Source organism: Ictalurus punctatus, chromosome 3 (assembly GCF_001660625.3).
Source record: "Ictalurus punctatus breed USDA103 chromosome 3, Coco_2.0, whole genome shotgun sequence".
In the NCBI taxonomy this organism is placed as follows: domain Eukaryota; kingdom Metazoa; phylum Chordata; class Actinopteri; order Siluriformes; family Ictaluridae; genus Ictalurus; species Ictalurus punctatus.
In genome coordinates, this window is record NC_030418.2 from 6764409 (window position 1) to 6781997 (window position 17589).

The following is a 17589-nucleotide window of genomic DNA, read 5'->3' on the forward strand; positions in this document are numbered from 1 at the left end:
CCAATAGTGCGGATTCCTCACTGCAGTTGTTAATGCAATATGTGTTAATTCAGTTTCCGACAATATGTCAATTAAAAATGTTGAAGTGTTTAATTATTATTATTGCTGTTTAGCCTTTTGAAATGTTCAGTTAGTTACTGAACTACTGTAAACTTACTAAACTTGGCCCCCTCACTGTTGACTTATGATTGGTGTTACTAGTCAAGGTAGCCAACCCAAATATGTCCTTAATTTATCACATCAAAATCACACACCATAACGCTTAATCGTTAAACTAATTTATTAGGCTTTAGAAGGACATACTGAAAACACATTTTAATCAAACCATTTTTGCAACCAATTATATCTGATATAAAATCTGTAATGTGTATGTACAGGGGTATATTTGTGGATCAAGTAAAAAGAAGAATGCAATTTGCAGATACATCATATATGAGTAAAATTAGCTTGCACCTTTATTTTATGGGAAATTTGATCTTTGAAATATAATAAACTATATAAACAAATATCGATGCCAATACTAGCAATTTATTTTCCACCATAAGCAGTTAAAACTACACACCACCAATTAAATTCAAACATTTAAAACAGTTAAAAATGAGCAGCAATGAAGTATCTTTATACATTTTTGCGCTGTTGTTATTTAACAAGCGTGCATTTACATTGATCACAGCAAGAACCCAACAAGCACATGAAAGAATGTCTAACAAAGCACTATTACAAAAGGAATTCTACACCCTGCTCTTAAAAGCATTCATACTTAAGAGGCCCACCAAAGCAGAACAAAGATGTTCGAATCTACCACTAGCCTTTCTCTGATTACCCTCTGATCCCCACATATGCCTTGGCAAATAGCTATTATCTGGAGCAAATATCTCTCCACATCAAAAGCAAGCGAGCCAGAGTGACAAATGAATAATACAAGCTTGTGCAAAGACTTAAGAACAATCCCAGTGCAAACGCAAATTAAACAAATGCACACAATACAGAGAGCAATTTTTATCTCACAGAAATAAAATTTTGTTTTATTTTAGGAATTTACTTGTGACAATTTTTTTGTGAATTTAAAAACACTTGAAGATATAAATTATTATAAAACTCTGAAGAGATTTCAGACTGTGTTGTGGTCAATTATTCACAATATAGTCATGCTGCTCAGGGACCATAAAGCATATAATGTAAAACATCAAAAATACACTATTGCATTTTTAACAAGGTAATGTCTTCATGAGAAATAAAACAGTATGTGTAAAATACAACTCCATCACCAGACTGCCTGTGCTTTCTGTCTGAAAGGCATTGTAATCGTGGAGATAAATAATCCTTGGAAGAAAAAGGAAATGTAATTCAGTGGTATCTTGTGCTCTTATTTGAGGCAGAATGTCATTTTCCCACTGTGTGGCTGATATTCAGAAGCAAATATTCCTGTCAAAGCCTTCAGTGCATATCAATTGAGTAAGTCTGAGCCTTTGAGAGCTCCCTGTCTTTGCTTTGTCCTATAAACCATTAGAGAAGTGGCATGTTGTGAAGACTAACCCTTGCAGATCAGTGCTACATAACCTGGTCCGAGATCCGTGAGACATTGTCGAAATGACTGACTTGTGTGGACAGGGATTTGTGGCTGTCGGTGCTCATCTTGGTCCTCACCCTCTCCTTTTTTTCCCCTCGACCTGAACAATGACAGGCAAACGCCGCTTTGAACTCCTCTCGAAATTTACCTGTGTGAAGAGTGCAATAAGCACAAAAAAGCTTGAGATTTAACTTTCTGAAATCTGCATTTTTCCAATTTTTAGAACCTGAATAGCAAGAGTGAATTGTTTTACTCTAAATGGTACAATCCCAGTCTGTGAATACAGTCCCTGTGTTTGAATCTTTAAATGCGCCTTGGCAAACAGCTATTATGTGGAGCAAATATCTCTCAGCATGACAAGCGAGCAAGACAGAGTGGTGAATGAATAATGCAAGCTTGCGCAAACACTTAAAAACAACCCCAGTGGAACCTTACATGAAAGAGATGGTCCCAACTACACACAGAGAGCTACTGTAGGTGTTTAAAGTTATGAATCAGCTTAATTGTTTATGACAACTTATTTATGAATTTAAAAGCTGCTTTTTGTTAAAAATTGATTTTTATCTAGGGGTGTGTCCAAAGCTTTAAAGTGAAACAGAATTGAGCTACAATACTAAAATTTGACTTTCATATTAGTACTATGTCAAGTTTACATGAACATTTACAACTATGTATCATGAACTGCACTGAAAATTGTACATGATCCCATTTCTGTTTAAATGTGCATGGTGAATCATGCATTTGTATTGTGTAATTGACAAGATCAGACTGATTGATTTATCACACACTGCCTGATTTCATATTTTTTTTAAAAAGAGATATATAATGAATTTAGATGGAAGCAGATGATCTTAGAACAAACAGTCATTTAGCCTTAGCAGTTATTTTAGCTAGTGGTAAAACTTTAATATTGTTTCATGTAGTAATTCTTTTACAAATCAATATGAAAACGCATAAAGATTTCAAAGTACTGGCTTACAGTTCTTCATTGATTCTCTTCATCCTGGCACTGTGATCAACATTAAACAGCAAGATAGAGCCATCCTACAAATGCCCACCAGCAGCAATGACTAATTGGACACTTAACATCTTTTTTTGTGATACCCATGGTGGCCAACCAAATTTTATTGGGGGCCAATGCAACTCCAAGCATCTCATCCCTAGAGCTTCTTAATTTTTTTATTTTATTTTTTTTTAAATCAATGGACAGGGTAGTAATTATTACAAATCTCTGGTGAGTCTTTTGTTACTCATCTTTGAGCTGACACAAGCAATTTGCTGGTTGCTAATTAGAAAATAAGTGAGATTTTCTTGGTGTTAATTAAATGTGGGAGCAGGTAGCATTGCCACTTCCCAGCTCCAGGGTCCCCGGTTTGATCCCGACCTATGGGTACCATGTGGGTTTCCACTGGGCTCTCCAGTTTCCTCAAAACTCCCAAAAAACATGCCATTAAGTGGAGTGGCTATACTAAACTGACATAAGTATGAGTGAGTGGGTCAGTGTGTGTGCATGGTGCCTTGAGATGCAATGACATCTCATCCCATTGTGTAATTTTCCACCTTGCACCCAGTGTTATTAGGAAAAGCTGAGGTACTTTATAACAGTCACACAGCAGGGGCTTTTAAAGAATAATAACCATGCTGATTAAATATTAAATATTAATTGAGATTGGCTTGTTGAAAATACATGTGAACAGATTTGTTGTTTGAGATCAACAGGTCATTTAAAAGCTTTGAAGGCCTATTTCAAGAATACAGTCAGGTCCATAAGTATTTGGACAGTGACACAATTTTTGTAGTTTTGCCTCTGTACACCACCACAATGGAACTGAATGGAGCAATCAAAATGTGATTGAAGTGACAGTTTATCTCATTATCGTCTTGAAATAATGAGGAAACAGGCCACACCTGGCCATGAAACTTCTTATCAGTCATTCGTCCATTTACTTTTGAGCCTGTGAAAACGGAGAAATTCAGCAAAAAAAATTCCTGTAATTCATAAACGGTTAAAATTTTTGTTAAACCCCTTGAATTAAAGGTGAAAGTCTACACTTCAATCACATCTTGATTGCTTCATTTCAGATCTGTTGTGGTGGTGTACAGAGGCAAAACTATGAAAATTGTGTCACTGTCCAAACACTTATGGACCCGACTGTAGCTGACAGCGATATGGTGTGGAAGAAAGGATCCAGCAATGCCTCATGTGTCCAGCAGATGGGGATAATGTCTCATACAGAGGCTGATTAGAGCATAAACTAAAATACTCACCACTGAGGAAATTATAGATGATGGGATTGGCTGCGCTGTTGGCGTATATAAGCCAGTGAGAAAAGGTGAACCAGGCATACACCGTCTCTCTGTTGGTTGCGTTCTTGAAAGCCCCAAACACTCTAGACATGAGAAAAGATTAACTATATAAAATAAATTTGAGGTGAGTTGCTGTGTATTGATGGAAATCATGGCTGCTCAAATGGGGAAACAAGAAACATTTCATTAGAACATCAATCTTAATCTGTATTGGCACTACAAGATAATTTCAGAGAACTGTAATATCATTTGTACATGTCTTTATTCCAGATATAACAGTCAAACCATAAAAAACTACTTTATAGCTTTGTATACAATTGTAGAGCTAAACTGAAAAGCCTCTGGGTACCTTTTCATGATATTAAGGACGCTAATGGGCAGATAACAGATGGCAAAGACGAATAGCACCACCATCAACATGCGTGCCGTTTTCCGTCGAGATTTCATTTGCTTGATCTCAGCCGACACCGCACTGGTCCTGACCTTGACTGACTCACCAAGGCCTGCAGTCTGAGCTGAACATTGCAGGGATTTCCACTTTCTCTGTACCACTGACGAGGTCCCTGGAATCTTAACCAGACATTGCCTTACGTTACATCACAGGTACATCTTGTAAAAAATAAAATCTATAAAGCAGTGCTTTGGAGACATGACAGGCCAAACTGTTTCAGAGAAGACAAATTCAGAATAGTACTTTAGTCACCAGAGAGCCTAGGTAGTAAACCAATAGAACCTATAATACTGATTGATGATAATATAGATGAAAGGTCTTCAATCTTATTGGTAAACGCTTGATGTGGCTGCAGGATTTCATTCCAACCATGTGTATTATACCTCTCACAAGGTCCATAACAATTTAATCTGGAATGCGCAAGTCACTATCTCTTAAATTGGATTTAAGAAATAATTCAGATTCTTCCCTGGGGTTTAAACTTGAAATTATATTTCAAAGTGATTTCACTTCAGGGGTTTTGGATAAACGTGTATCTTGATGCATCTAACAATGTGTTTATGTCAAATTTGTGTTGTTGATAGCAGTTAACCATTTAAAAAAAAAAATTTTTATTGATTTATTTTTTATTTTTTATATCTTTCCGCCATATGCAAAAGTAGATTAGTTTTGCTTCCACCACACTTTTCAACTGCACTAGTTAACATATTAACTGTCTTAGAGTTACATTTAACTAACTGACTTCTTCTGTTAATTTGGCAGAATACTACTCTACTGTCTGACTATAATTGGTATGAAGTGCATATATGTGTGCAGTTGTTTTGTGCAGTGTAATGCTGTGCAACATTAAACTGAGGTAATTGTATTGAAATTGTATTGACTAGGCCAAGCTCTAGTCCTTATTATTTTACCTGCTGACACCAGAGTTTCTGACAGATCTGGATGTATGCCAGGATCATCAGGCACAAAGGGGCAAAATAGGTGACAATAAAGAAGCAGGTGTGGTAGACCTTGGGGTAGATCTCATCTGCCATATTAGAAAGCAACACACACACACACACACACACACACACACACACACACAGACACACACAGAGAGAGAGAGAGGGGTAAAAATAACAGGATTGAAAAGGTTGTTTTTAATGGAGTTAGTAAATTCCCCGGCCCCTGCGGGTTAATTAGGCAAGCTGTTTTTCTCTCATGTGCATCAACAAAAAAGTTTGCTTATTTGACTGTTGTATACTTTAGCATAATGTATAGGTCTATGTTAAAAAAAGTCTTTATAGTAAAGTAAATTCACCTTCATCCATGAACTGAAGCCATGGGACATTATGGCCTGTGCTGTACACTACACTGTATGTGTTTAATATGATACACTGAATGAAATTACACCATCTACATGGTGCATCTACGTGGTCTACATGGAACAAAAAGAAGTTATTAACTGATAACAGGGATTTCAAATGAATGCTTCTGTTCAAGAGCAGTTAAGAATGACAACGTTTTCCTTTATATTACTGGTCTTAACAAATACTGTTCATTAACGGTTCTTGTTTTTATTCTTTGAACTGGGTTGTTGTCCTGTTTCTGAACACAGAAAAGAATAGATTACGTGCTTGCCATTTCAAAAGCAAGCAAGATGATTTTTCGTTCAGCTAATTAAATGCCTTCAGTGGCATCTAAATATCAGTTGTGATTTTAAAAAAAAATCTGAAACTTTTGACTGAATGTGATAATGACTTTTTTCTTGTTCAGTGATCAATTACTTCACTTTCCTTGGTGGCTATTAAAATGTTTCCTCCTAATTTTAACCAAGAGAAACACATTCCATTCACCCATTTATGGCGAATGTAGTCATCTATTTGTCAAACTCAAAAAGGCATACTGACTTCTGAGCATATGTACCAAATTTCTGTCTCACCTCCCCAGTGTTCATCACACACAGTAAAGAGAACGGTCTTGTTGGTGAGCTCAGGCAGCAGCTCAGGCAGCAGGCTGTTACACTCCATGACAATAGCCTGGGGAATCATGATCACACAGGAGACAAACCAGATCAGGATGATGCTCCTGCGCGCCCGTTTCGCAGTGCTCTTGAACTTCAGAGGGTGGCAGATAGCATACCACCGGTCCTGGGCAATGCAACTGAGGGTCAGCACTGATACAGACACAGAGATTGTCTGGCAAAATCAAAAGATTAGAAAGGAGAAACTGATGAACATAACGGATATTACATCGTAGATAATGACACAAAGTAACAAAGGTATTTAAACTCCGTTACTGTACCATTATTCAAGTTAGCTGTGGCAATATCTCGAAAATGTGTTTCAAAGTAAGGGCTCCTCTCATAGAGGAAATAAAGAAGGGGTTAAGATCAGGAACTGTTAAATTGTTCACTTTGTTTTGTTCTGGACCATTAAGGCGTTCCCTTTGAAGCAAGCAGCACTTTCCCTGTTCTTTGAGTGCCTATGTGGATTCATAACTTCTAGTTCAGAAAAGTTCACTTTAGCATTTTCATTAAAAAAAATACAAAAATCCAGGCTTCTGTTTGAAATTATACACTTGCCTTTTAAGGCTGGGGAAAGTGACAGCTCCTATTGCTTTGGATTTTAAAGGAATGCCAGTCGACTACACCATACAAAACCCCTCATGGATCTTCTCTAAGGTAAAAACCCCCTTTCTAATGTACAGCATTCAGCCCTAACGTGTCATAGTTGTTATGGGTATTTGTAGGGAGAATGAAAGGATAGCAGGTGTTAATGCAGCTAAACTGTTTAAAATGGCTGTTACTGAATAATATTTGTAAGGAGGGAAAAAAAGAAACAGTAGATTTAAAGAGCTATGATCTACTGATTAGCCCACCTTTTCAGCTGATAGAAGGGTACTTGTCTTTGACAGTGTTTCTAAATTGATCTGGAGTACACTTGCACATTTGAGCGTTTTCCCTACTTTAGCACATCCATCTCACCATCTGTTCTCTGGCTGTGAGTCATATCAGTATTCATACACGGAACTGCAAAACAAAACTGATGACTGGCAAAGATGTTCTATGACATGTGATCCCTGCATAGAGTTTTAAACCTATAACGGATGGACAAAACAACACACGCACTAACAACAGATTAGTATGCAGTTGTGACCTTTGTTTCCAATACACTGCCGGTCAAACATTTTTTAACTCCTGGGTCATCATTTAATAACATTCTGTTAAAATAGATAATTTCTTACGGGTAAGTCTTTCATGCACAGTAAAATTAGGACTCATCAAATGTGCGAATATATCAAATGCACAAGTGTACGCAGTGAAGCTTAATTAACACCAATTGTTCATAGCTGATATGCATGTGCATGCCACTGCCAATTTAAGTGCAGACACGCCCTGAAATAACCATTTTTGGTAGGTATGCTTCATTTCAAAGGACTGTCATTTTTCTTGTGCCATGGAGAAACTGAATTTTTTTCTGAAACAGAGATTTGATCACTAATGTGCAGCGTTATTAAGCTGTGCTTTTTAATGTCTGCGTGTTTGTCATTTTTAATAAATTCATTCACATTAACAAATACATTCCGAAAGTCAGCAGGTCAGAATTCCAACCTAGAAATTTCTAATGGTGCTTTAAGCGCAATAAGAATGCAGTAAGGTAATGATGCTGTAAAAGACAGTGATTGTGTGAAAGTCCTGTTGTCAATTGTGAATTGGTGTAGGGGAATTGGATAAAGTTTGGGCCAAGAAAAATAATGGCACCCAACACTGCAGGCATAATGCCACTCAGTGATGGGAAATACCTGCTGAATTCCCAATTTCTCCCTGAAATGTGCATGCAGGAATAAAATCTAAAGCTAGAAGTAAGTGAAGGTATTGGTCTCATGATTTAACATAACTTAAGTAAAGCATCCCATGCCTTGTATTCCAAGGGTGTCTTACCACAGCTTAATCACAAGTATTACCACAGAACATACAAAATTATACAGAATAACAGTGCTACAGTATGTGATGATGCTATGTGATAATAAAGCATGTGCTTTATTAAAGGTGGCACACATTGAAGGTGTTGGAAAAAAACAACAACACAGTAGTACTAGTATTAAATGCAAAACATAAATAAAATATCACCGACCAATGATATTCATAATGATTTTGGCATTTTCCCGTTTCCTTGGATTTTCATATTCATTGGATTTTCCAGTACTGGTCATTTAAACCCAAATGCTAAAATATAGGGTATTCAGAAAAGTTTGACCATTAACGCTGACATATTTTCTTTGTGAACTGCAATTTGAGTATTCAGATTATTTGGTTTCAGTGAACTCTGTAGGATGACAATGCTTTTAAAATAAAAAGAACAGCTACAAATTGGCTACCATTATAATAATTAATATAATATGACCTGTGTAGCTGCCTCTGATTTGCTTTTTGATTCAAATTTTATTTATGTGGTACAATTATTCTGTCCATCCACTACTGTTTTACTTACTTACCTGTAAATAAGGTAAGATTCGACAGAGTGTATCTCCAAAGAACCATGTTTCTGTGATGTCCACTACGAGACTGGCAGGAAGGCAGGTAATGGAGACCAGGATATCAGCAAAGGACAGGTTCACAATGAAGTAGTTGGTCACTGTGCGCATATGATGGTTTTTCCACACTGCAAAACAAACTACAAAAACAAACACGTTTTTCACTTGATGCTAACGATTCATAGGGCAGGTTTCTAGAGTGTTTGTGTTTGTTACAATAAAAACTGCATGAAATTTGACCATTAGTAGAACATATGAGAAATCTTTCTGATCTAATGTGACATGCCCGCAAAATAGAAATCCAATTTATACTGTCAAATTTCTGAAAGGATATTCGAACACATGCTTGATTGCTCTGTGTCTCTTTTACACATGTCTTTGCTGTAAACAAATTGTTGGTCGTTGACACAGCACAGCATCCTGAATGTTTATGGTGGGTCTCGACTTGTATCACCAGCAAATGATTATTAACCATATTATCTAGCTCAGTGCAGGCATGGTTCTGAATCCAAGACAGATAATGAACTAGCAGGCGCATGATTATTTATTGATGTGTGCTTTCTGAACACTAAGGGCGTCTTTGTTATTCTTCATCATCATTATTTTCTTCTTCATCACAGTCATCATCATCTTCTTCGTGGAGAAGCAGCTTTAAGAAAACAACGGATGAAAAGCATAACTTTTTAATTAATTGGAAAAGCCAAAATCCAAAGTTTCTCCTTGGAAGAAGATTCAAAAAGATGAAAAGGTGAACCTGATTTTTATTAGAGTGGGATAATTTACGTAACTGGAGTATGCTTTTGATGTACTATATGGATAAAAGTATATGTGAAACTTCCCCAAACCACAAAGGAAGCACACAATTGTATAGTATGGATGTCTAAATCTGGAATGGGATATTCAAAAAGTACATATATATGTTATGGTCAGGTGTCCACAAACATTTGGTTATATAGTGTATTTGTGGATTAAGCCTGTTTTATTGCCAATATGTAGTCATTAACAATTTTATTCCATCTATGTTGGCATAGATAGGGCTATTTCTGTGATCATGGTGACACATGCACCAACAAGACAGTTTTGAATATTTATGGTATTTCCATGAGCATGGGTGCAGGTGGTAATATACAATCCAATCAGCTCTTCTCATTTCCTTTATGAACAAGTCCAAAATTTACAATCCCAATCATTTAAAAACATCCACAGAGTTAGATATGCAGATATCAGGCTAGAGGTCGGCAGGCATAAATGAAAAAGTACAGAAGATTAATTAAGCAATATCACATAAACAAGAGTTTTACAGAAATAAATACCAACACAGATGTAATTTGGCCATTGACATGAATCTGCAGGCCTAATGCATCAGGTAATCATACAGCAGCTTTACTTATATTCAGTACAACAGCATGATTGTGAGTGTGATATTGTTCTTATACAACAGTTCTATGAACAAGAAATTAATATTAAGTAACTGATATTTCAGACACGATATGACCAATTATTTAGTTTATTTAATCTGTCAATGAAAATAGTTACCAAAGAAGCTGCAGCTGGACAGAGGGTTGCACGCTGCCATGCCAACGCACAGACTGACCACCAGCCTGTAGTAAATGTACTGACAGTTTCAATGTTATCATCAGAATTGGGTATACTGTATTCTAATTACTTTTTCTGATAACACAGTAATGTAACACATTACATTTTACATTTATATAATTTGACTACAGTTACTGGTGTCAATAAAATTATGTTACTTGTATTACAAATTATATATTTTTTTACTTAATATTGTATTACAAAAACAATATTAAGTAAAAATGCATTTTTTAAAAATTTATCACGTTTTTTGCGGCTGCCAGGGACATAACCTGGCCTGGGCTCTGGGGGCTGTAACCCCGAAGATTTTCTCTTTAGCCCTGAATAATTCTCCACTTGAAGTAGTTTGTCACTACGTAACTGAACATCAGTAAAAGAAGACGGCGGTGTTGTAAATTTATATCTTCAGTGAACGGAAGCGAGATCAAACAGACAGGGTTTATAGGCTAATACATGGATACAGTCGTGTATTATTGGCTGACAGTCTCTCAATTCTGCCAAATTCTAACTCACAGAGTCAGTGTGAGGAAAAATGGATATACACCAATTTTTATTTTTTATTTTTAAACCAGTAAAGGGGTTGAAACTGAAAGCGTAACATTTTCTGGTGTGTAAATGTCTATATGACTTCCAATTCACGTGAACATGATATGAGCAGAGCATAAGGAAAGATAATGAACTCTGCATGGCACTGTAGCAGCTAAACCCATATCTTAGCTGTGCCTCCCCTTGGTTAGCGACACCAAACTAGCCTAGTTAGAAAAGTTTTATATTTTATCGGTCTGGTCCTACAAACAGTGACAACACCCGAGGCAAGTTTTATGACAAATCCAACTTTTTCTGATCATATCATACATTGACAGCTAAGTTACCTCAGTGTCCATAAAACAAAACTTAGGCATGGAGAAGAATCTGGGCTCAGACACGGATGATTAACAGTCCAGCTAACACCCCTGGCGGCTGCGCCAGTTAATGAGCAATGAGCATGCGCTTTAATGAATCACCGGAGAACACGTGCTAAAATTACTGAAAGAACTATGAGTTTCACTTTGTAGTGTATTTTTTGTAAGTTTGAAAGTAACTTGAAAGTAAAGTCATTAGTAATCTGATGACTTTTTATGCAGTAATCAGTAACATAATCAAATTAGAATGTTAAAGTAGTAATAAGTAATCTGTAGTGGATTACATTTTAGCAACATTTAGTAACAATTACATTTTTTAGTTATTTACCCAACACTGGTAACTATTAATAAAACTGGAATTTTAAGTAGAAAACACTGACAAGCAGAGTGATACAAACAGTAAAATGTACCAGTGCTGTTTTATTATATGTAGATACAGTTGGTACATTGCTTGTACAATCAAATTAGTGGACTGGAACTAACTGTATAATTTGTATAATGATGAATACATTAAAAACATAATGTCACATCAGTTGTGTGGTTAGGAACAGAACATTTTGTTCATGCATCATTTCTTGCTCAACACTGTCTGCAGCTATAAACACTGTAAAATAAAAATTCATGCTATACTGTGCAGCATATTAAAACAGCATATTAACTATATGTAGTAGCTTGCTTCCAAAACACAACTCAAATGCCAAATCTAGCTTTGTGTTTTTCATCAGTAAAAGAGAGGAACAGAGCACCAATGGAAAAAAGCTACAGTTGTAAATTTCATACACGTATACAGAAGCATATTTGACATGATTCTCAGTTTGGAAAACAAAGCATCCATTATGATGTACAGTATGTACTTTACTGTATATTATTGTTATGAGCAATAGGTATCAAATTACAGAATCTCATGCATATATGCGAGCACATATGAGAGTCAAAGTATGGAAATAGCAGGGAGATTTACAGTAATGAGAAAAAGCAGAGCAAGGAATTCAGCAATTTATTTTGGCTTGGCACTTCAGCAGTCATACTGCTGATTGTAGGGATCTAAATTCAGACAGGTACATTAACATACATTAACATGCAGTCTGGCATGAACATATCAACACCATGTCAGCTAAACTGTAATTGTAATCAGAACCTGTTCCAAAAAAATGTTGTCTCTCAGAGAGGTTACAGTGTTGAACTCAAGAAAAATGGTCTTGCAGAGAGGTCAGTGTATGATATATGCCTTTCACCTTTCCTCTGCATATAAAAATGCACATACAATATACATGATAATGGAAAATGTGTATATACACTGTAGTGTTATAGTGTATTGTAGTATATAACTAATAAAAGAACATTCAGTCCTTTCAGGTATTATTAGCCTTTTTTTAATGCATAAGGAACAACACACATTTACACTCACTGGCCACTTTAAAAGGAACAGCTGTACACCTGCTGATTTGTGCAATTATCCTGGCTGGTTTGAGTATTTCAGAAAATGCTGATGCCCTTGAGTATGTTTGAAAAAACAAGACAAAACAGAAAAAAAAAACACATCAAGTGAGCAGCAGTACTGTGGATGGAAATGCCTTATTGTTGAGAGATGTCAAAGGAAACATGGCATGCTGGTTCGAGCTTAGCAGTAAGGCTATGATAATGAAATTAACACTTTACAACCATGTTAATTAGAAGAGCATCTTTGCCTAGATAATTGCCCAGTACAGTTATATGCAAAGGATTGGGCAACACCATTTAATTGATTTTTGAAAAAATTAAACAACTGCCGCAGCAAACTACATATTAATAAAAAACAAACAAACAAACAAAAAAACAACAACAATTGCCTGCATAAAATAGTAGCTGTGGCAAAAATGTGGAACAATGTGGATGCCTGAGGCATTTTGGAAACACCAGCTGTGGACTGATGAAGTAAAAATGGACATTGGCCATAATAACCAGGTGTCTTTGGAGAAAAAAAAGAGGAGGTTTTGATGAAAAGAACACCTTGCCAACTATTAAGCATGGGGATGGATCTATTATGCTTTGTAGTTGTGTAGCAGTCAGAGGCACAGAAAACATTGCATGTCTGAATGGAAAAAATATAAATATAAGCAAATTCTGGAAACAAATGGGAGAGTGCCAGTCAGGAAACTTAAGCTGAAAAGATATTGTCTTCTACAATAGGACAATTATCCAAAGCATACCTCACAATCCACCTTCCACTAATTAAAGAACTGCAAGCTGAAGCTTTTGCAATTGCACCACAGTGCCCTGACATGAATAATAATAATAATAATAAGCCTTTATTTGACACATATACATTACACCACAGTGAAATTCTTTTTCTTCGCATATCCCAGCTTGTTAGGAAGTTGGGGTCAGAGCGCAGGGTCAGCCATGATATGGCACCCCTGGAACAGAGAGGATTAAGGGCCTTGCTCAAGGGCCCAACAGTGACAGCTTGGCGGAAATGTCACGACATCTGTCCCTGAACTGAATTTCAGGAGAAAGTGAGGTATGCAGCAAGGCCACGACCCTAAGCACACAAGTCATTCTACCAAAGAATGGTTAAAGAAGAATAAACTTAATGCTTTGGAATGGCCAGTTCAGAGTCCTGCCCTTAATCCATTTCTATTGGAAATGAAAGACCTGAAGCAAGCAGTTCATGTGAGGAACATCCCAGAGTTGAAGCTGTGCTGTTCTAAATGACCAAGTATAATATTTTTGTCACATTTGTTTAATTGGGTTCTCTTTCTCTACTTTTAGGACTTGTATGACCTTATTCTTTTGGTCACAACCCACAGCTCACGGCCATAGGTAAGGACAGTGACATAAAAATGAGTGGTATTGACCTGCTGCTTCTGACCCAGACCCAACCCAGATACTTAAACCAACCATAATTGTGCCCACCTGCCCATCTAATCATTGCCTTAAGAAGTTCTTGATCAACTAAAACATGTGTTCAATTTTTGTTGGGGATGAAACCAGCAGGAAGATAGATCTCAAGGAAGAGGGTTGGTGACCACTGATGTACAGTATTTGTTTATGTATTTTCATTATTTGTTATACCTCTGAACTTGGAAATATTAAACTAAAACACTTATTCAAACAGAAGATTCTGTCCATAATTATTTCCCTTTTTGCTTTTCAGCTGCATCTGATCTACATATAGATTACTGGGTATTTCATGCCATACTGCTACTCTTTGTGCATCCTTCACGCAGACTGAAAGAAGCAGGCTCATGAAACAGAATCTAATGTCAAAGCCATGTCTCAACATGGAACCAGGACAAGGTGTATATCTCACCCATTTGCCATTTGTTCCTCAATCACATAGAATTAGAGGATCAGTAATCTGGAGCAGTTGATGAAAGATGCTTCCAGGTTTTCACTCAAAGGCTCAATAAGGCTCAACCTAACACATGACAATTCACACGGTGAAAGCTCGGCTCAAGATATGTCTGGGAACACGTATATTTAATTTACTAAAATACATACTTGTTAAACCAATTTGTTCATTTCAGCAAATGTTTACATGGGGATCACAACATAAAAAGGTGAAATTGAAATGAACATGCTTTGTAAAATGCTCTTATAGTAATACCCTTAGCACTTACTAATGTAATTATAATGCAAGCCCAATAACGGATTTGCAAATAACCTAAATGAATAGCAGGAATGGTGCTGTGATCAGAGTACGCATATCAAAGAAAGCACTAAAGCACTTTTTTTTTTTTGCATTTGCAATTGCATATCCAATTACAATTACATTACATTTTTCCCAGGTGGTGTTTGCATTGTATTATAGCTGACAGTTAATTTATTCAAAATTCAGTAAATTACATTATTTAATAAATTCGATACACGGTTGCTGTGCCAGTGATAATAAAATATGATCTGCAACATAGACTAATTCTGCACCATCATATGTCCACTAAACAACCTTCAATACATATTACACCAAAAACACAGTATAGCATTTTAATATATTATGTAGTATCCAGGCAAATATAGTATAGTGCATTTACTGATTGGATTAGTACATGTACCCACAAGGTCCAACAAAATTTTACACAACAATATATTTTATTCAAGGGTATTGTAAATTAATATGGCGTAGGTAGCTAAAAAAAAACCAACAACAGTTCTTCTGCTGCCTCTTAAACTATTAAGGAAGAATATCCTAAATAATCCTTCAAAATCAAATATATACAGTGCAGTAAGTATTTGGACAGGGACTCATTTTAATTTGTTATTGTTGTTGTCATTTTGACTCTACATTCCAATGACTATGAGCTTAAAACACAGAAAGTCCACTTTAATTAACATCTGTATCATGCGGACATATGATAATCGAAACATCAGTTTACAGCACCGAAGATATAAACGTGCAGAAGAGATGAGACGTCCAGCTCAATACTCCAGGACACACAATTAAGTGCAGAAAAGAGTGGCTTCTACAGACGACCAGATGTGGCTGATGTGTACTTACATTACTGCACTTTCATCCAGTGTGGTTTTGTACCAGAATGACAAAGATAAAGCAATGCAATGTAGACTGAAAAACATCAGCAAGGCACAATAATAGTGGAATAATGGAATTGAAATCATTTCTCACAGGGGTCCGTCGAAATGTCAGAAATCTTCACAACTACACCCACCAAACCCAATACACACACACACACACACACACACAGCACTACAGAACACAACTGTCTGCAGTGTTGTGTAGTAGGATTTCTGTCAGATATATGACAGAATGTACAGACAGAAATTTTCACTCCCCATGATTATGGGAATGAAACCAGTGTGAATAGTTTCCAAATTCTGCAGTTCTGATGAATGCCAGAAGCAGAAATATTTACACCTTTCACACTGTCCATTTAATCAACTTTAAGTTAGATTAAGTACACCAGTTTGTGCAGATATATACTGCCTTTTAATCCAAGATGAAATGAAAGACAGTAGATCCAATCAGGCAAACCCTGAGCACTTACTAATGATCAGTTCCCATGGTTAAAATGAGATCAGAAGATTTTATTGGAAACTTACCTAATGTGTTTCCGACCAGCGAGCACAGGAAGACAATAATGTATCCTATGATCAAGACCCACTCATACTGCTTCGGATGCAAGTATTCACTCCAAATGTATTTCAAAAGTTCGTCGTCCTCGTCGACGCGCAGATGCGCGGAACTTGCAGTGGAATTGGATATGAAACAGTCGCGGCAACCGTAAATGACGGTGACCCCCGCCATGCCGCTTGTCACTCCGAAACCATCGCGAAGCAGGTGAATGAATGAAGGACGAAGGCGCGCGCGCGTGGGGCTTTAAGCGTTGCCGTGACGCGCTCGAGGAGATTTCGCTGTAACCAATTGGGTGATAGATACGCGCGCAAAGACGCGCACGGGATCCGCGTGAATTCCTTATTCCTGGAAACATTCCTGCAAAATCCCACTGTGCTATATGACCTATATCCCCCTTACCCCCCCCCCCCCCCCCCCACCACGTATTATTGTTAATTAGCTGATAGGTGTTCTCAAAAATAACGAACCATTGCATGCATACATTATTTAAAAGATTGATCAAATTGCAAGGGGATCTGTTGTGCACAGCGTTCTTCAAGTCATTCCACACTTTTCCATAGGATTTAGGTCCAGGCCATTTCAAAATGTTCTGGAGACAATTCTTTGTTGGCATTTTTGACTTGTTGATTGTTTTATTTTGAGTAATTATTGTGCTGGAAGGTGAAAGGTTTTCTTCATTTTCAGCTGCCTAGTCACTATTTACTCGATCTTTACCAAGTCCCAGCTGAAAAGAAGCAGCCCCATAGCATGATGCTGCCACCACCATGTTTCACAGTTTGGAAACGGTTTTGTAGCCCTCTCCTGATCGATTCCATTTCACCATGAGATCCCTTACATGCTTTGTAAGCTCTTTGTGGTCCGTGGCTTCAGCAGTCAGATGAAACCAAGAAGATGTCAAAGAAATCCTACAGAAATGGTTGATGTCTATTTGATGAGAGGCGTATGATAATGACTTTTGAACATGAGTCACAGCCACATGTCCCATTTTCAAAGGGTGTGCGCACTAATTAGCTATTTGTTTTTCACTTGAATTTTGTTGGTAGCTACTGTATAATACATTAAAGGTGAAGTACCTTTTTTGGGGCAAAAAGTACAAAAGAAATCAGGATAATGATTTGTGTTATATTACAGTAATAGTTTTAAGTGATTTGGAGGCAACATAGATCTTGGATTTTTT

General features: G+C 36.8%; 1 protein-coding gene across 1 annotated transcript; it reads right to left on the minus strand.

The window, feature by feature from the left end:
• Window positions 1-290: 290 nt before the first annotated feature.
• On the minus strand, window positions 291-16607 carry hcrtr2 (hypocretin (orexin) receptor 2). The gene is made up of 7 exons (XM_017463203.3): window positions 16379-16607; window positions 8805-8983; window positions 6250-6505; window positions 5240-5355; window positions 4227-4447; window positions 3839-3960; window positions 291-1718 (listed from the first exon to the last, which is right to left on the minus strand). Exons 1-7 carry the CDS (start codon window positions 16581-16583, stop codon window positions 1552-1554), a joined length of 1266 nt encoding a protein of 421 aa, XP_017318692.2. The 5' UTR covers window positions 16584-16607; the 3' UTR covers window positions 291-1551.
• Window positions 16608-17589: the final 982 nt, after the last annotated feature.